At 39.4% G+C, this 19,851-nt stretch overlaps 2 protein-coding genes across 5 annotated transcripts; one reads left to right on the top strand and one right to left on the bottom strand.

The window, feature by feature from the left end:
- Positions 1–365: 365 nt before the first annotated feature.
- LOC108842439 (pre-mRNA-splicing factor ATP-dependent RNA helicase DEAH7) lies at positions 366–6,570 on the bottom strand. Its single transcript, XM_018615352.2, has 17 exons — positions 6,342–6,570; positions 6,116–6,230; positions 5,815–6,027; positions 5,647–5,684; positions 5,346–5,529; positions 5,052–5,219; positions 4,799–4,944; positions 4,531–4,631; positions 4,266–4,374; positions 3,777–3,954; positions 3,442–3,671; positions 3,180–3,356; positions 2,972–3,043; positions 2,708–2,884; positions 2,477–2,538; positions 2,233–2,385; positions 366–2,142 (listed from the first exon to the last, which is right to left on the bottom strand). The coding sequence occupies exons 1-17, from the start codon at positions 6,345–6,347 to the stop codon at positions 546–548; spliced, it is 3,726 nt and encodes a 1,241-aa protein (XP_018470854.1). The 5' UTR covers positions 6,348–6,570; the 3' UTR covers positions 366–545.
- A 1,492-nt stretch (positions 6,571–8,062) lies between these two features.
- On the top strand, positions 8,063–19,517 carry LOC108843595 (callose synthase 3-like). Of its 4 annotated transcripts, none has more exons than XM_057002864.1 (44): positions 8,063–8,440; positions 8,537–9,017; positions 9,113–9,353; positions 9,445–9,545; positions 9,624–9,748; positions 9,857–9,950; positions 10,041–10,151; positions 10,226–10,342; positions 10,451–10,543; positions 10,751–10,842; positions 11,114–11,240; positions 11,320–11,457; positions 11,543–11,619; positions 11,711–11,804; positions 11,922–12,050; positions 12,134–12,248; positions 12,320–12,654; positions 12,777–12,829; positions 12,922–12,982; positions 13,090–13,171; positions 13,259–13,308; positions 13,394–13,480; positions 13,589–13,729; positions 13,796–13,890; positions 13,960–14,044; positions 14,114–14,274; positions 14,402–14,525; positions 14,612–14,712; positions 14,784–14,916; positions 15,008–15,159; positions 15,434–15,543; positions 15,622–15,744; positions 15,821–15,889; positions 15,982–16,171; positions 16,253–16,403; positions 16,553–16,672; positions 16,760–16,878; positions 17,004–17,087; positions 17,200–17,312; positions 17,420–17,649; positions 17,727–18,524; positions 18,619–18,669; positions 18,789–18,974; positions 19,068–19,517. In XM_057002864.1, the coding sequence occupies exons 3-44, from the start codon at positions 9,155–9,157 to the stop codon at positions 19,314–19,316; spliced, it is 5,865 nt and encodes a 1,954-aa protein (XP_056858844.1). In that variant the 5' UTR covers positions 8,063–8,440; positions 8,537–9,017; positions 9,113–9,154; the 3' UTR covers positions 19,317–19,517. The 4 variants fall into 4 exon arrangements, with proteins under 4 accessions (XP_056858844.1, XP_056858846.1, XP_056858847.1 ...); XM_057002866.1 differs by having other exon boundaries at positions 8,537–9,040; XM_057002867.1 differs by having other exon boundaries at positions 8,063–8,392; positions 8,537–9,353.
- Positions 19,518–19,851: the final 334 nt, after the last annotated feature.

Raw genomic sequence — 19,851 nt, 5'->3', positions numbered from 1 at the left:
AAACAATCAAAAAGATTTCATTAGAAAATAGAAGACCATTCCATCTTTATTTTATAAAAATATAAATATAAATATTTAATAGAAAATAATATATTTTAAAAAATAAAATTTCAATTTGAACATTCTTTTTCATTTTCTCGAAAAGAAATTTCAATATTTTCTTTTTCAAGTTTTGTCTTAGAAATCTGATTTTTTTAAAAAGTTTTATTTTAGAAGTTATAAACCGAATCTGAACTCTAAATATAGATTAGTTAATCCTCAAAAAGTATAAGTTGATTATTTTTATCCTGTGTAATATACTTCCGAAAGAACACTTTTTTAGTTATATCATACATAACTTCTCTAATTAAAATCAGATTCCGAGATAAGTTGGAAAAAAATGAATATCATCAAATGATAGTACATTAAAATCAAGTATAACACAAGTTGATTACAGTTTGCTCGATCTTGCTTCTGTTTTGTTTTGTAAGAAAAAGTTTACAATACCAAACAAGGTGGTCTTTGGAGTCTCACGTATTCCAACAAGTAAGATTTACTACAATGTTTTAGAGACCAAACTTCTTAGGCCTGAGATAAGTACTGCCTTTCTTCATGCCAGGACCTGAAACCTGTTGCTGCTGCTTTGCCCTTTTCCTCTTCTCTCTCTCCTTGCTTCTCACCTCCGCCTCCGCCTGATCTCTTCTCAGCTTCTCCATCTCTTCCTCCATCGCTGTTTTCTCTTCCTTCTGCTTCTTTTTATGCTCCAACATGGATGTATCCGAGTCCTTGACCGAGAAAAACATTGGTCCCAACTCAGCCAGCCAATGCGGCTCAACAGATGTAGCACACTGCATGTACTCCTTCGTGGTTAAGATCAGTTCGTGATACACCACATAATCAGGCGTGTACCCCAGACCATACAGTGCACTGCTCGGGTGCAGATGGCAAGGCATCCCGGTTCTACAGTTCACATACTCCCCAACACCTTTTAATCTAGCCGAGTTGTGGAAGTACGCTGAGCATATGGCTTTTCTCACGATATCCCAATCCGGCCCACACGACTTGAGCGGTATCTTGAGTTGCTTGAGGATATCCAGAAGCTGGGATCTTACTTCTCTAGCTTTCCTCAGACCTTTGACTTGCAGGTAGTGGTCATTGCACCAGTCTCCTCTGTAGTCATGCTCTTTCCATTGCTTATACACATTCAGTAGCGTCAGATGATCCGACTCCGGCACGAAAAACTTCTCCCTCGCGGCATCGCTCTCTTCTGCTCTCTCTTTCGGTCTGAAGAACACTGAAGGTACTGAAAGCATTGACACGATCGTCAAGACCTCGTCTATGCAGTCGAGCCATTCACCCATTAAGAGCATCTTCGCAAGAGGTGGATCCAACGGGAACTCCACCATCTTCCACCCGAGATCAGTTAATCCTCCGACATTGCTAAGCGCACCCAACACCCAAAGCTGGTACATAGAGTTCAGTATGTTCTCTTGTGGAGGTGGGTCCATGAAATCAAACTCTAGCAAGTTGTCTATTTTCAGTGACTTCAACAACAACACAACGTTACCCAAATTTGTACGCTGAATCTCTGGCACGGGACTGGGCAACATCTCGTTTAAATATGCGCTCTCTGTATACAGCCTGTAACAAGTTCCGGGCCCTGTCCTTCCAGCTCTTCCTGCACGCTGATCAGAGGCAGCACGACTAATGGGGAAAACCTGAAGAGCATCCATACCCATTCTAGGATTGAAAACCTTCATCTTTCCATACCCTGTGTCAATCACATAGTATATTCCATCGACTGTCAATGACGTTTCAGCGATATTGGTGGCAACAATGCATTTGCGGGCTCCATCTTCCGGTTTCTGGAATATTTTTGCTTGCAAGTCAGCAGGTAACTGAGAGTATATAGGGAGAATCAGTAGGTTCGTGACTTCTCTTTTGGCTGATTCAACCAGCTGTTCCATTCTCTCCTTAAGAGCAAAGCACGCTGCTTCAATTTCATCTTGCCCGGTCATGAATATGAGAATGTCCCCAGGTGGGCTCGTTATGTGAATCGTCATTGCCTGTTTAACTGCGGCTTCAACATAGTCTTCACAAGGACTTTTAGAGTAGAGAATATTGACAGGGAAAGTCCTTCCAGGAATGTTGAATATAGGCACACTGCATTACCAAAGCAAAAACATTGTCATATTAGAATTCAATATTAATATTAGATTCAAAAATGGTGCTTGTCTGAATGATGGTAATTACCTCCCGAAGAAATCAGAAAACTTTTGAGCATTAAGGGTCGCTGACGTGACTATCAGTTTGAAATCACGACGCCGAGCCACAACTTTTTTCAGTATTCCAAAAAGAACGTCTGTGTTGAGTGACCTTTCATGCGCTTCATCCATCACTACCACACTATACAGAGTCCACAACACAGGTTAGCACTCAGTCTACTTAAACAAGTTTAAAGCATGATATGTTAGAGGTAAGGTTGATGCATACATACCGATACTTATCCAGGTCGGAATCTTTAAGTGTCTCTCTCAGTAGCACTCCATCCGTCATGTACTGTAATTTCAAAAGGAAATATGGGAGTGTCATAAAAAAGATCTCTGGGGTTATAACGAAGTGCAGATGCTAAAAGCATGACAACTTGACAAGCCAACCTTTACTCGGCCAATTAAACCAGAAAATCACAAATAAACAAAAAGCAGTATATTACTTGGAAACACCTTACCTTGATAACAGTATTTGGACCAGTTACATCTTCAAAACGAATGGCATACCCCACTTTATCGCCCAACTCTGTTTCCATCTCTTCACTAACTCTCTTTGCAACACTCATAGCTGCTACACGTCTTGGTTGGGTGCAACCTACTATACCGTTTATAGTGTATCCGTCCTCGTGAAGATACTAACAAAAAGAAACAAATTATAAGTTCAATGATTTATTTTTTCTCATAACTGTGTATTCCCTGAAATAACATAGTAAGGGAGCAACCTGTGTGAGCTGAGTAGTCTTTCCCGAACCAGTTTCTCCAACCACCACTATCACCTGGTTTTCTCTTATTACCTAGAATGCATTAACAAGTAGACAGCTTGACGGTTACTCATTGGACAAATAGAAAACAGGAATGCCCTGAGGTAAAAAAGCGTATTATGAGTCTGTGACCCAAATATCAAGGCCCTCCGAAGGAAAGATTACCAACCTGCAATAAATCATCTCTAACAGAAAATATGGGAAGATACTGTCGTTGCTGTGCCATGGTCTTTGACATGGCAAATTCACTCACAGCTTCTCCCTTCTTCATATGCTGTGCAAATTTAGCCTCGTTCTTAAAGTCTACTTCACCTTCGTCACCAACTACAGCAGTATCGGCATCAATCTACAAGAAGATCACAAAGTCACAAACGTCCAACAACTTTATCAGTAATGAAGTGAAAAGAACCAAAAGCCATGAGATGCATTACCTGCTCAGCTGATTTTTCAACACCAAGGATATTACCAAGGTTAGAACCTGCAAGCTCCCAAAATCGCTGTCGCGATTTATGCATACTTTGTTTCTCCCGAATTTCTCTCACAAGACCCGATCCTTTTCGCGAAATTATAGCCATGTCTGATGTAGGATCCTTTATAGGCATTACTGGCTCTGCTTGCTTCGTAAAAACGATTCTTCCATCAAGGAAAGGAGGCTTTGTATCTGCATTAACCAAAAATTAGAACATTACTTGGTACGTTACATACACTCCTATATCAGCCTAGTCGATTTATGGTAAACTTTGAGCTATTATAGTAATCTACATACCATGTACAAGAAGAATTGCCTTCCGTTCTTCCTCGCTATCAAACTCCGTCTGCACTTCTGTGCCTCTAACAGCTCCAGATCTGAGAAGCTGACGGTCTTCCCACTGAGCATTATCTGCATTAAGCTGAGAGTATTTTTTACTCTGAGCGAGAGACATTTTGCTACCGTCCCTTCTAACCTGCATTATTATTATTATAAAGTGTTTAGTATATTTACTTTCGCAGAAAAAGTCAGAATACCAATACAAAATGGTTTGGTGCATTGGACAAAAGGCTTTTGCGATATCGCCATTCACACCTATAAACTTAACTCACATGATTAAACCCATAATTTAGCATGACTACACTCAGTCACGAGCAGTGAAAGGAGATGAGACAGTCAAATGCATTGAACTATATAATTTATGCACAAAAGAAAAGACGACACAGTTAGGAGATACAAGTAGCATCAAATAAAAAATCATAAACGTGTAGTGGTACAGAGACATACCAGTCTTTTTGCCAGCTCAGCTTCCTTTTTCTGCACAGAAGCGTCATCTCCAAGAAAAAAGGATGCACTATCTGCATCAAACAGTGAGTTCCCTTCGTCCGTATCATACCTGTGAAACGACAATCATTTAGTTCAAACAAGCTTTATATAATCGGGAAACTGTCTAAAATGAACATGAAGACTGGGACTATCCTCTTAATTCATAAATAATTATTGAATATCCAAAGCTTAATACCCTGCCTCGATAAAGGGAATAAATACTTACCATGCAAGATCCGAGTGATACTCCATTTCTCGACGCATTGTGTCTGTGATCTCATGGTTAAATTCTTCAGCTCCTTGGGATCTATCCTCATCTGGATGCCCCTTTAGAAGAACATGCGACACAAGTATTAATAAAACCAAAATTTATTTAATGCAAGAGAACTATAATGCTTATCAACATTCTTCAAGCAAGCCTGACAAGAAGTCAAAACACGGGAAACAAAACAGAAATTCAGATCAATCTGACAACAAGTGGCAAGAATGCATACCTCCTTGGTCAGATCACCTTCCCTAGAGTCTGCAAGTTGATTGGATCTTCCACCATACCTTGAGCTTGAGGATCTGACAGAGGACCCAGAAGCTCGGATTGGGACAGGAGAAGGTGCACCAATATCCCATGGAGAAGCAGAAGCCACTGCATGTGCGTAAGGACATAGTAATAAATCCCGTTGTTAGTCTGGGCCTATGGATGCTACTAAAATAAAACCAACGTACAAATAATAAATTTCAAACACAACATACTTGTTGAGCGTGGTGTATCCAGCCAGGGGGAGGCTAAACGAGCATCTGGTGAAGCTGCACCTAACATGGGTGATGGAGAAGGCTGATGCCGTTTGTTGTAAGAAGAGTCTCTATCTCCGTGTGGACTATCTTCCCATTCCCATCTCCCATCATCCCAGTCTGACCTACCTGCACGATTTTGTGTTAATATCCATTGAAAAGGGCCACTGAGTATTTTGTTGGTGACATATTCAGGCTTTTTGGAAAAGAAAAAAAAGTTTTGAAAACAGAGAGTTTCTTAAATCTTTTTCATACCTGGAGTTCTCCTTTCACTACTGTATCTTCCCCGCTTTTCTCCGTGATAATCTCGGGGTGACTGGCGATAGGACTCCCTCCCTCGGTAGCGATCTACCTCATCGTATGTGCTTCTCTGCCTTGACCGCGGAGTTTCACTTCTGTCATACCTATATTCGTTTCGGTGTCCATCTCTCCTAGGAGTCTTCATTTAAACAAGTGGAAGAAAGATCAGAATACTAAAGCTAGTTTCCCAGTGTGAATAGAAATCGGCCAAGTGATTATGAAAGACTGGAATCATTATTTGGATAAAATGACTTACATCTGAAGCTGCAGCTTTCGCTGTGGTCACAGTACTTTCTGCGATACAAGAAAAAAAAAATCATAAGGCATAAGAAAGAAATAAATAAATACCTTGTGAACTAAATCAATCAAGAGCGCTAGTGCCATGTTGAACTAAATCAGACAGAAGAAATAAATAAATAAATACCTTGTGCAGTCTCAGATCTTGAAGATTTATCTCTATACCTTCTGGTGGAATGGTCAGGTCGACTGTTATCTGCTCCATCGTCAATTCCAGATACATGAGATCTATCATCTTCATCCATAGACGCTGAAACAGATATTGCTGGCTTCTTGGGGACCTTGAACTCCCCCTGGGACTTGGCACTCTCCCTTTTCTCCATTGCCCTTACATCCAACCCTACATATATATGAGATACCAAAACGATTAAGCTCGAAAGCAATTCGCTGGATTACAATTGCTAAAAGATCTCTCAAACTCATCATACCTAGACGGGACTTCCTCTCGGGAGCTGTAAAAGTCAGTTTCTCCTTCACCGGAAGATCGCTGCCACCGCTTTCCTTCTCCGTTTCCGACGTCTCCGTAGCTTTGAAAGGATCGACCTGCAAATCAGAGCAATTCAATCAAAAAGCTTGTACAAAGCAACTTCCTAATCAGCCTAAACCCTAGAACAGCGGTAAGCAACAAAATCCAGATACTTATCGAAGCTTTACCCCCATTGCTAAGTGGATGATGAATCGGTCGATTTCAGCTCAGAACCACTATATTCCGTATAGGAAAGTAACGACACAGAGCTTCGTCGACCGTCCTTCACGGCGAGGATACGACTCCGGCGAGATGAGTTAGTTAGGGCTTCTTCCCTGAGCGTGCGTGCGTGAGAATGCTATTCCGGAAGCTTTTTTTTTTTTCTGAGTTTCCCAATTTTTTTTTTTTTAACAACGTTAAACTTACGCGAGTCCATTATAAGCGTGGGTTAAGTTTCGACCGAAAACCGACTTTTACATATGGGCCTTTCACCACATATGTGTTCTTTTACATATGGGCCCATTATGGGCCTTTCACTATAAGCGGATCTATGTGTTCTTTTATATATGGGCACATTGATTTTTTTTTTTCTCATGCGATCAAAATAACAAATTTCAGTTATTTACTATATGCACGAACCAAACCGGATCAAAACCAATCCGACTGTTCGTTTTATTTTGAAGGACATAAAAATGCATAATTTTGTAAATATGACTATATGAGGAGTTTACTAGACTCGGACCGGCCGATGAGTTTCTAGGAGAATCAGCTCTTCTGAGCAAAATTTGATAGATGTTAGTATGTTTTTGTTGTTACTACTGAATGTCAACAAAGCATGCGGTTTATGTGTTTGTAAAAAGAGGACGATCTTGGCTGGAATTTTGTATGTATTTATAGAAATTATGGGTAGTAAAACATGGACCCAACGTCTTGTTTTTATTGTCTTTATCTAACTTTATGTCATAGTTTTGTTTTAAATGCCTCATACTTCGTATGAATAGATATCTTTAAAGCAATCTGAACAAGGAACCGGATAAAAGAGGAACAAAGTATTAGAAAACATATAATATCATAATATGTAAACCAACTAAAGGTTCTTGATACCGTTGGTTAACTGTTATATTTTAGCTCATTAGAAGAATGTTTTCTTGTAATTGACAAAAAAAAAGAAGAATGTTTTCTTGTAAAAACTAAGCTTAGTTAGCAAAATTATAGCCTAATTGAAGCCTATTTCAAAAAAAAAAATTATAGCCTAACTAACACAGTGCGTCAAATCCTCTAATCTTGTTAAAACAAAGGGAGAAGGTTGAAATATTGTTTTCAAAACGGTGAAAATTCGTAGAAAGGAAAGAATAAAACGGTAAAAAATAGATTGAAAAAGCAATGACGAGTCACACGAGGTCAAAGAAGACATTCATTGGAAACGGTTTCTTTTTTAAAAATTTCTTTAATAATCGGAATCTCGACTTTTTTTGAAATTCCGATTGAACTTTACAAAACTACCCTCTCCTTTCAGAACCTTTTACCTTTTTTTTTGTCTCGATGACAAAGATTGGTGGGACCTTACTTTTTAATATGCTCCAGACGACAAACCCAAAAACACCCTCACCAACGAGTGTTCAAACTTGTGGTATTACTGGTAATTAAACGAAACTCCGAGCCTCTTTGTCGACACGGACTCCCAAAGTTTCCTTTTTTAATTTTCTTTAAAAAAAATACAAAACAAACATTCAGGCCACGCACATAAGACATATCTCCCCTCTCTCTCTCTCCTCACACACACTTTTGAGGAGTACTACTCTTAGCAGCATGTTTAATGGGGTAGCTTAAGAAGGTAGCTTAGCATAAAGAGGATTAAAAATAAATGAAAAAAGGCAAAACACTAAGGGGCGCCCCTTGATTAAGCGAACCAAGGCACGTCTCTTAGAGACAGGTGTCATAAAATAATTGGATAGAGGAGAAGCGTCACTTTACTCTCATCTCCGTTCTTCTTTGCCCTCTCGCTCTCGTCTCCGTTCTTCTTTTCTCTCTCTCTCTCTCGGTTTGTCTCCTGCAAACACAATTGAGGAGCAGGAACATGAAGAGATTCTCACTGAGATATCATCACAAGGAGAGGAGAGAAGAGGAGAAACTCTCCGGCCGTCGCTCGTGCGATGTAGATTCTCGTGTTCTCTTTGACGGCGATTCGTTAACCGAATTCATTTTTCTCTCCGTCGCGCTCGCTCACCAAAAAGCTTTGGTTAACCAGAATTTAAATATCTATGGATGGATGCTTGAAAAACATATAGTAAAACATATATATTTGATCCGTTAAATTGATTGAATATATATATCTTTGTTCTGTCATGTTCTTGTGTTCATTGTTCTGCTCATTGTTTTGCAGGTCAAGAATAGCAAAAGCAGGATACGTTCTGTTCTTCCTCTTCTTTCTTTTGTGGCTAATGGATTTCTAAGTTGTAATATTTTAGTTGTCTTTGATAAGGTCGAAGTTGGATCTCTGAAACATCACTTTTCTCTGTGTTTCAAATATCGGTTCTGTTTGGTTCTCTTGTTTAGTTGTGTATGAAAAGTTTGGATCTTTTGGTTGGCTCTTGTTAAATAAAACGTTGAGACTTTTCTACTGGTTTGCTTTATTCTCTATTGTTTGTATTTGTATATGTCATGAGAATGGAAAAATAGGGACTGAAGTGAAGCAACTACCATTAAACCATTATAATCAAGTGTCCTTTAACAAAGTTGCTTATCTCACTTTTAAGAGTTAAAAATTCACTAAGGGGTCTTACCAATAAACATGCTCTTAAGTAGCATAAAGTTTCGCTTGCTCCTCTCTCTCTTCCTTTGCTCCTCCTCCATCCATTGCTAGGGTTTCTGGATCTCTCTCACCAATGTCGCATCTCTGTTCTTTAGTTTAAATCTAAACCTCGTCGTCTCTAACGAAGCTGTTTTGCGTTTCAAACAGGAACCTTTAAGACAGCTTTATCCTGGAAAGGGTTAGGAGCTAATGTCGGCTACGAGAGGAGGTCCTGACCAAGGACCGTCGTCCCAGCCACAGCAGCGACGGATCGTACGGACTCAGACCGCTGGTAACCTCGGAGAATCATTCGACAGTGAAGTTGTTCCCTCCTCTCTCGTTGAGATTGCCCCTATTCTCCGTGTTGCTAACGAGGTCGAATCTAGCAACCCTAGAGTTGCTTATCTCTGTAAGCAACTTTGCCCCTATCTCTTGTGATTTTGTTTGCTAATCCGCTAATACTTTGTTGTTGCTAAATCTGGGTTCTTTTATCGCTTTAGGTCGGTTCTATGCATTCGAGAAAGCTCACAGGCTGGATCCCACTTCCAGTGGGAGAGGTGTTCGGCAGTTTAAGACTGCTCTTCTGCAGCGTCTTGAAAGAGTGAGTGAGCCTTTTTTTTTCTATTAATAGTAATGCTTTGTAGGAAGAAGTTAACAAATGTGCTCTTATTGTTTGAAGGAACATGATCCAACGTTGATGGGGAGGGTTAAGAAAAGTGATGCCCGTGAGATGCAAAGCTTTTATCAGCACTACTATAAGAAGTATATCCAAGCTTTGCAGAATGCTGCTGATAAGGCTGACCGGTTCGTCTTAACTTACTTCAAATGTCTTTTTGTTAGATGTCTGTCACTTTTGTGTTTCTCTTCTCTCACTGTTTGATGATGCTTTGCATGCTCTTATGATTTTTTCAGGGCTCAGTTGACAAAGGCGTACCAAACTGCCAATGTTTTGTTCGAGGTGTTGAAGGCTGTTAATCTCACTCAGTCTATTGAGGTTGACCGGGAGGTAACTTTCTTAGTCATTACTCTGTTTAGTATTTTTTTTTTTTTTTTAATATTTCCTGTGCAACATTACAATGAAGTTTGATGTTTTCAGATTTTGGAAGCTCAAGATAAGGTTGCAGAAAAGACACAGTTGTATGTCCACTATAATATCCTACCTCTCGATCCCGATAGTGCAAATCAAGCGATTATGAGATATCCTGAGGTTAGTCCTAACTTTGGGCAATGTTATATATATGTAACATGTTATCAGCGGGTAACGTAATCCTTACTGTGCAGATCCAAGCTGCTGTTCTTGGTCTTCGCAACACTAGAGGTCTTCCATGGCCAGAAGGTCACAAGAAAAAGAAAGATGAAGACATGCTTGATTGGCTTCAAGAAATGTTTGGCTTTCAGGTAATTTTGCCAGTTCTCAACCAACTGTAGTCGAGAGTAATCTTTAAATTAGTGAATAGTTTGTCAGATAGACGATGCCTATTTCATCTGTATGTTCTGGTTATGCAGAAAGACAATGTGGCTAATCAAAGGGAGCACCTGATCTTGTTACTTGCTAATGTGCATATAAGACAATTCCCTAAGCCTGATCAGCAGCCAAAGGTTCGTACTTCTATTTAAATAGAGGCAGCTTCATTTGTATCCTTCAGTTGGTCTTTTTCACAGTCTCTCTTTGTCTTGATGCACTTTGATTTTTCCAAAAAAGAAAAAAAAAATCTTTAGATTTTGTTTGCTTTCCCCTATAGTAAATGTACTTTCCAGTTATCCTTCGGGTTGTTCTCAGAACGACAGCATATTTTCCTCTCACAGTTAGATGATCAAGCACTGACAGATGTGATGAAGAAGCTCTTCAAGAACTATAAGAAATGGTGCAAATACCTTGGTCGAAAGAGTAGTCTTTGGTAAGGGAATCTAGACACCATATTTGCTTATGTGTAGTGTCTTCAGTTATAGTTAAAAGTTTGTAAATGAAAAGAAAAGTGGAATGGTATGGTACTGGTCGACAGAAAGGTTATACTCAGAAGCAAGTATACAGTACTCTTTTGTTGCTTGAGTACTGTATAGTCTTCATGAGCAGGGAATCAAGTTTCTTGTTTGTGGTTAAATGTTTATGCAAACTTTGGTGTCGACAATCTTTGGAAAATTCTGTTTAATTGTATTATCTGCTTGCAGGTTGCCAACTATACAACAGGAAATGCAACAGCGCAAACTATTATATATGGCCCTCTATCTTCTTATTTGGGGTGAAGCAGCGAACTTGAGATTCATGCCAGAGTGTCTCTGCTACATTTATCATCATGTATGTTTCACGTTGTAAAGTCTTCTTCTTTATCGTGTCATTGTTTGATCCTTTCTTCCTACTCTATTTCATTTTGCAGATGGCATTTGAACTCTATGGTATGCTGGCTGGGAATGTTAGTCCAATGACTGGGGAAAATGTGAAGCCAGCTTATGGAGGCGAGGAAGATGCATTCTTGAGGAAAGTTGTGACTCCTATTTATGAAGTGATTGCCATGGTATTACTTAAATTTTGAGTTCTTTCTTCAGGTTTTTTATTGCTTAGTTAATATTTTTACTTACATAACCATATACCATTCACAGGAGTCTCAGAGGAGCAAGAAAGGGAAGTCCAAGCACTCTCAGTGGAGGAACTATGATGATTTGAATGAATACTTTTGGTGATATATCCATTTATCTGCTTTCACACAATCGTAAAAACTCTTCATAAGTAGCTTTAGTGATAAGTTACGTATGGTTTTTACGTTGCAGGTCAGTTGATTGTTTCCGATTAGGTTGGCCAATGAGAGCTGATGCTGATTTCTTCTATCCGCAAGTTGATCAGCCCAATACAGAAAAAGATGGGGTACACGATAACTACACATCTTCTCTGTTCTTGTTTATCTTGATTTTTTTTGCTGGAACTCTAGTCTCTTGCTATTGAAATTGCCTAACATTGTGTGTTTATTATCATTAATCACAGGATAATAGCAAGCCTGCTGTGGCCAGGGATAGATGGGTGGGGAAAGTTAATTTTGTTGAGATTCGTTCCTTCTGGCATGTCTGGAGAAGTTTCGATCGAATGTGGAGCTTCTATATTCTCTGCCTTCAGGTATTATTACTCTCCCCTATTTGTCAAATGCCCCTTTTATGCGTATTCACACAATATCTCCCTTGATGATGAAAATTCGAAAGGCCATGATCATTATGGCTTGGGATGGCGGAGAACCAAGTTCGGTCTTTGGAGCTCATGTAGTCAAGAAAGTTCTGAGTGTATTCATCACAGCTGCAATAATGAAGCTTGGACAAGGTCAGTATTCAGTACTTTCATAAGTTCACTTGAGTGACGAATATCTTATTTGCTAAAGCTATCTTGTGCAGCTACTCTTGATGTGATCCTCAGTTTCAAAGCTTATCGAAGCATGTCGCTACATGTTAAACTAAGATACATCCTGAAGGTGTTATCTGCTGCAGCATGGGTTATTATTCTGCCTGTCACTTACGCTTACAGCTGGGAAGACCCTCCAGGATTTGCCAGAACTATCAAGAGTTGGTTTGGGAGTGCCATGCACTCACCTTCCTTGTTCATAATAGCTGTTGTCTTCTATTTGGCGCCTAATATGCTGGCGGGCGTATTCTTTCTTTTCCCTCTGTTACGTCGGTTTCTTGAAAGATCCAACTACAGAATTGTAATGCTGATGATGTGGTGGTCTCAGGTATTCCTCTATTTCTTCAATTATGTGTGTTTTGCATAAGTAATAGAATATAATCATCAGCTCGTAGTTTGTATTATAGCTGGTGTAACCCATAAATAACCGTCTTCTATTTCACCTTGCAGCCCAGACTCTATGTTGGCAGAGGAATGCATGAGAGCGCATTTTCCCTCTTAAAGTACGGGACTATATATACATCATTATCTTTTAGTTACCGGTGCAAGTCTGAGTCCTGAGTTCACTTACTCTTTTTACATTTTCCTTTCGTAGATATACCATGTTCTGGGTGTCGCTTATTGCAACAAAGCTGACATTCAGTTACTACATTGAGGTACATGTTTCTCGTATCTAGTTCTGATAACAATTAACTGCATGCTTTGAAAAGAGTACCCTTTTTGCCACAAATATTGGACTCTGATAAACTGGTATCGCTCACAGATCAAGCCTTTAGTTGCTCCAACACAAGCTATTATGAGGGCCCGTGTGATAGATTTTCAGTGGCATGAGTTCTTTCCTCGTGGTAATGACTTCTCACATACACTACATGACTACTGGAATTAAAATATATTACTTGTTGTTACATAATTTTTTGATTTTATTTTTGCAGCCAAGAACAATATTGGTGTCGTTATTGCTCTCTGGGCTCCTATTATTCTGGTAAACATAGTCACGTCGAACATTTTTCCTCGTCTTCCCCTACTTTGTGCTTTTACTGATTTTGATTTTGGGTGTCCTGCTGTAGGTCTACTTTATGGACAGTCAGATTTGGTATGCAATATTCTCCACAATATTTGGAGGTATATACGGTGCATTCCGCCGCCTTGGAGAGGTATGCTGTTTTAGTATAATTTGTCTAAAGCCGAGTTATTTGAACTTGAGGTTTCCCTTTTTAGTGTCATTGATGATCCCTTAATCCTTATTTTTTAAATTGTTACAGATTCGGACACTGGGAATGCTTAGATCACGGTTTGAATCACTGCCTGGAGCTTTTAATGACCGCTTGATCCCAGATGGAAAGAACCAGCAAAGGAAGAAGGGATTAAGGGCAACTTTATCTCACAACTTTACCGAGGATAAGGTTAGTTGAACCGAGTAAACTGCTATCATGAACGTTTCTTCTCATTAAATGCGTGTACTGAATCAGGTACCTGTTAACAAAGAGAAGGAAGCTGCAAGATTTGCACAGTTGTGGAACACAATCATCAGTAGTTTCAGAGAGGAAGATCTTATAAACGATAGGTAAGTTTTGTATGCCACATACCTAGCTGAAAGAAACTATGTGGAACTCAATATTTTGGACTTTTGTAGGGAGATGGATCTGTTGCTTGTTCCATATTGGGCTGACCGTGATTTGGATCTCATACAGTGGCCTCCGTTTTTATTGGCTAGCAAGGTTTGTTCTCACATAACCACATTGGAATATAATCTTTAGGATCCTCTGATTTATTCTTTTTGGCCGTAGATTCCAATAGCATTGGATATGGCAAAAGACAGTAATGGGAAGGACAGAGAGCTCAAGAAGAGGATTGAGAGTGACTCTTATATGAAATGTGCTGTCCGTGAGTGCTATGCTTCATTCAAGAATGTCATAAAATTTCTGGTTCAGGGAAATCGTGAAAGAGAGTAAGTTGGATTAAGTTGTTGGAACCATAGAGTTGGAGTAATTGCTTTTGTGTGTTGCAATCTGCATTTGATTTTGATAATAGCAACATTCTATACTGTCTCATGGCCAACATACTCTGTGTTTCAGGGTGATAGAATTCATATTTTCCGAGGTTGACGAACATATAGAAAAAGGTGATGTGATTCAAGTGTACAGGATGAGTTTTCTTCCTAGCCTCTATGACCACTTTGTCAAGCTGATCAAATATTTGGTAACGTTCGTCCTTTTTTTTTAATGTCTTATCTATTCACCTATTTGGCATTTGATCCAATATCTCCGTTTTATTATCCTATGCAGCTAGACAATAATGTGGATGATAGAGATCATGTTGTAATTCTCTTCCAAGACATGCTGGAAGTTGTTACAAGAGACATTATGATGGAGGATTCAATATCGAGGTTGGCAAGTTTCTTGTGCAATATTTTGTGATATGGACATCAACATCTTATATATCCATCTGTCTCTGTAGCTTGGTAGATTCGAGTCATGGTGGCGCATGGCATGGGGGAATGGCCCCTCTCGAACAACAATATCAGCTGTTTGCATCTTCAGGTGCCATTAGATTTCCCATTGAACCAGTAACAGAAGCTTGGAAAGAGAAGGTAATACCAGACCGGGTTATATATGTCATATTCCTGCAGTCTTCATATTACTTGTGCTCAAAATTTTAATGCCTCATGCCTGTATGTGCAGATCAAACGGCTGTATCTATTGCTGACTACTAAAGAGTCTGCTATGGATGTCCCCTCTAACTTGGAAGCAAGAAGGCGGATCTCTTTCTTCTCAAATTCATTGTTCATGGACATGCCTGCGGCACCGAAAGTTCGCAACATGCTATCATTTTCGTAAGCCTTTTTGGTCATTTTATATCATTTTTATATTTGAATCCACCATCTTGGAATTTGTATTCTTAATTTCCAGTTAAATACTTTGTGCAAAGTTGATAGTTTCCTCCATCTTGAAAACGAAGATTTATAAACTGTTATTGGTTCATAATTCTACTGAAGTAAATTTTGGTTTTCGTAAATGATCTTGTGGGTTGTTTTTTTGCTTTTAAGTAGATTTTTCATTATCAAGCTGACCGAGTTTTTTTTTCTCTCCTTGTTATTCTTATTGTAGTGTTTTGACTCCATATTACACTGAAGAGGTCCTCTTTTCCATGCATGACCTGGACACACCAAATGAAGATGGTGTCTCGATCCTCTTTTACCTACAAAAGATTTTTCCAGGTTAATTTTATTTACATTCTGTTAAAGTTGTACCTTAAATTCTTGAACCACGTCTTGGAGCTGACCTTTTATCTTTAGATGAATGGAACAATTTCCTTGAGCGGGTGAATTCAAATGAAGAAGAAATTAAAGAGTCTGTTGAATTAGAGGAGGAACTTCGTTTATGGGCTTCATATAGGGGGCAGACTTTGACTAGAACAGGTATGCTCTTTTGGCAATTTTCTTTTCAGAGAAAGATTAGATGGATACTGTTGTTTATCTTTTGATATTCTTACAGTAAGAGGAATGATGTACTATCGAAAAGCATTGGAGCTTCAGGCATTTCTTGACATGGCTATGCATGAAGGTGTGTTCTTTAATATTATACCACAAATGGGCGTGAATAAAGTCTCCCAGCTGCTTATTGATGCTGACTCATTCTGAAATTTGCTTCTCCAGATTTGATGGAAGGTTACAAGGCTGTAGAACTAAACTCAGAGAACAATTCAAGAGGCGAAAGATCACTATGGGCACAGTGCCAAGCTGTTGCTGATATGAAGTTTACATATGTTGTATCATGTCAACAATATGGTATTCATAAACGATCCGGTGATCCTCGTGCGCAGGATATATTAAGGCTTATGACAAGGTGTGCACAACAATCCTATTTTGCTGTCGTTTTTTTAACTTGTTTGAAACTTATGGCGTTCCTTACAATTGGAATTGGCAGATACCCTTCGCTCCGTGTTGCATATATTGATGAGGTTGAAGAACCAGTGAAAGACAAGTCAAAGAAAGGAAACGAGAAAGTGTATTATTCTGTGTTGGTAAAGGTGCCTAAGTCAACTGATCATTCCAGCCTAGCACAGAATCTGGACCAGGTAATGCAAAAGCAGTCCAACATGTATCTATCCCAAGTTGTAGACTGTGCAACTTTTGTACTTATATTATGCTGTCTGACGATAGATTTACTTCTTGGTTTGTCTTTATACTTACGTCGATGTTTGTATTAAATATCTATGCCTTGTAGGTTATCTATAGGATCAAGCTTCCTGGACCTGCTATTCTTGGAGAAGGAAAGCCAGAAAACCAAAACCATGCTATTATTTTTTCTCGTGGAGAAGGTTTACAGACAATCGATATGAATCAGGTATGCATTTGTTCATTTTGGTCTGCCATATAGTTATCTCGACGCTTCATGTTGATATAAAGTTTCCCTTGATGCCGTTCTATTCAGGATAATTACATGGAGGAAGCGTTAAAGATGAGGAATTTGCTTCAAGAATTTCTTACAAAGCATGACGGTGTGAGGCATCCATCCATTCTTGGACTTAGGGAACATATATTTACTGGATCGTGAGTACTTTTGCATTTCCATTTATTTTTTAGGAATTTAGTTCTCTTGACCTCAATTAAATTTGGTTGTCTCTAAGAACAAATGATGTTAACACTTACAAATGATGTTAACACTTACGTTGCAGCGTTTCCTCCCTTGCTTGGTTCATGTCAAATCAAGAGACTAGTTTTGTTACTATTGGTCAGCGATTACTGGCAAACCCTTTGAGGTAAGTGTGCTTTACTAAGATCAACCGTAGTGTGATTATTGGACATGAGTTTTCTTGTTTCCCCCTTCCTAAATCAAAATGTTGTTTTTTTTTTCTTTTTGCTTCTATATAGAGTGCGTTTCCATTATGGTCATCCAGATGTATTCGATAGACTGTTTCATCTAACAAGAGGTGGTGTTAGCAAAGCATCCAAGGTAATCAACCTCAGTGAAGATATATTTGCAGGTATATTCTATTCTTGTGAATTACTATTTTTTCTTTTTTTTTCTCTTCCTTTGGGTCTTAAGTAGTGTCCTTGCTGATTTGATTGCTGGTTGTTGTGTGTTGAGCAGGATTCAATTCTACCCTTCGTGAAGGAAACGTTACCCATCATGAGTACATCCAAGTAGGTAAAGGAAGAGATGTTGGTCTAAATCAGATCTCTATGTTTGAGGCCAAGATTGCTAACGGCAACGGAGAGCAGACATTAAGTCGGGACATTTACAGGCTTGGACACCGTTTTGACTTTTTCCGTATGATGTCGTGTTACTTCACAACAGTCGGCTTTTACTTCAGCACTCTGGTAATGTTTCGGTTAAACTAAGTATCACACAAAGAACAGTTAGGATCTGATTTAAAAAATTTCTACTGTTTTCACAGATTACGGTTCTCACTGTCTATATCTTCCTCTACGGACGTCTCTATCTTGTTTTGAGTGGGCTCGAGCAAGGACTAAGTACACAGAAAGGCATCCGAGACAACACACCTCTGCAAATCGCTCTCGCTTCACAGTCCTTTGTTCAGATTGGATTCTTGATGGCTTTACCTATGCTGATGGAAATTGGATTAGAGAGGGGTTTCAGGACTGCCTTGAGTGAGTTTGTGCTGATGCAGCTTCAGTTAGCGCCAGTGTTCTTTACATTCTCTCTCGGGACAAAGACTCACTACTACGGAAGAACCTTGCTTCACGGCGGCGCCAAGTACAGGTCCACAGGCAGAGGGTTCGTCGTCTTCCATGCGAAATTCGCTGATAACTACAGACTCTACTCCCGGAGCCATTTCGTAAAGGGGCTTGAGATGATGCTGCTACTAGTTGTGTATCAGATTTTCGGAAGTGCTTACAGAGGCGTGGTTGCGTATCTTTTGATCACCATATCGATGTGGTTCATGGTCGGGACTTGGCTTTTTGCTCCCTTCCTCTTCAATCCATCTGGTTTCGAGTGGCAGAAGATTGTTGATGACTGGACTGATTGGAACAAATGGATAAACAACATCGGTGGTATCGGTGTCCCGGCTGAGAAGAGTTGGGAGTCGTGGTGGGAAGAAGAGCAGGAACATCTCAGACATTCCGGAAAGCGTGGCATAGTTGTTGAGATTCTGTTGTCTCTGCGGTTCTTTATCTATCAGTACGGGCTTGTTTATCATCTCACGATTACAAAGGAAACTAAAAACTTTCTGGTATGTAACCAAAAAAAAGGTTTTCCAGTATTTCAGCTTTCTTCTAAAAGCTCTTTATGTTGACTATACATGATTCAATCACTTCTTAACTCAGGTTTACGGAATATCGTGGCTGGTGATTTTCTTGATACTATTTGTGATGAAGGTGGGTTTATATCATCATTCTCTTGGTAGTTAATGTTTTTTTTGTTACTATTTGTGATGAAGGTGGGGGTTTGCTTGATACATTAATATTCTTTCTGTTTGTGTTTGTTTGTCTCACAGACTGTTTCGGTTGGGAGGAGGAAGTTCAGTGCGAGTTTCCAGCTGATGTTCCGGTTGATAAAGGGGCTAATATTCTTGACATTTATCGCAATCATTGTGATACTGATCACACTTGCTCACATGACGATCCAAGACATAATCGTGTGCATCCTTGCATTCATGCCTACAGGCTGGGGCATGCTCTTGGTAAGTAAAAAGAAAAAGAAAAAACATTATAGTTGTGGGGTCTTGTTATGGGACGAAATGAAACAGTTTTGGTGTGTTGTGTGTGTTTTGCAGATTGCGCAAGCGTGTAAGCCAGTGGTGCATAGAGCAGGGTTCTGGGGATCAGTGAGGACATTGGCTCGTGGATACGAGATAGTAATGGGACTGCTGCTGTTCACGCCGGTGGCGTTCTTGGCTTGGTTTCCGTTTGTGTCGGAGTTCCAAACGCGTATGCTTTTCAATCAAGCTTTCAGTAGAGGTCTTCAGATCTCTCGTATCCTTGGAGGACATAGGAAGGACCGTTCTTCTCGAAACAAGGAGTGAATCATCATCATCATCACTTCTCATCCACTTGGCTGTAGTGCAAGTGATGTCTTGTGTAGTCTTTTAGCCGTTGATTTTGTTGTTGGTACAAGTAAGTAGCATGAATCATATGGATGTGACATTAGTTTTAAATTATTTTAATTTTCTTATCGCCAATGTAGAAACATATGGATGCGACATTAGTTTTAAAACTTTTAACCATCCATTTTTTTTAAAACTTTCATCCATGATATTAAAGCTTTTTGCAACCATGTCTTTGAGGTTTTTAAGTAGAGCAAATTGAAGTATTGATGAGATGTTTTTGTTCAACTCTTTAAAATGGGCTCTCTTAATTAGTAATTGTTATCAAAAGAAGCCCGACTTTGTCTCGTAAATGGGCCAACACGAAAGCCCACTAGCTCCACTAAGTTACAAATAAGCAGCAACGTGGCGCCTAACACACCACCTCCACGACATTTTTGTACGAGAATGATATTTTGTCTGACTCGTTCCAGTCTGTAAACGGTAATCATCGCCCGTACAGGTTAAAGTGACG

This window comes from Raphanus sativus, chromosome 2 (genome assembly GCF_000801105.2).
Source record: "Raphanus sativus cultivar WK10039 chromosome 2, ASM80110v3, whole genome shotgun sequence".
In the NCBI taxonomy this organism is placed as follows: domain Eukaryota; kingdom Viridiplantae; phylum Streptophyta; class Magnoliopsida; order Brassicales; family Brassicaceae; genus Raphanus; species Raphanus sativus.
This window is presented reverse-complemented; position numbering and strand designations above follow the sequence as displayed.

Bases quoted from the DNA above. Each gene is read 5' to 3' on its own strand.
- LOC108842439 (XM_018615352.2), bottom strand. The intron at 3,357-3,441 runs GTAATGCATCTC...ATCTTCTTGTAG, and splicing joins TTGAAAAATCAGCTGAGCAG to ATTGATGCCGATACTGCTGT. The intron at 2,539-2,707 runs GTAAGGTGTTTC...TTGAAATTACAG, and splicing joins GTCCAAATACTGTTATCAAG to TACATGACGGATGGAGTGCT.
- LOC108843595 (XM_057002867.1), top strand. From the start codon at position 9,155: ATGTCGGCTACGAGAGGAGGTCCTGACCAAGGACCGTCGTCCCAGCCA. The intron at 10,843-11,113 runs GTAAGGGAATCT...ATCTGCTTGCAG, and splicing joins GGTCGAAAGAGTAGTCTTTG to GTTGCCAACTATACAACAGG. The intron at 18,670-18,788 runs GTGGGTTTATAT...TTTGTCTCACAG, and splicing joins TGATACTATTTGTGATGAAG to ACTGTTTCGGTTGGGAGGAG.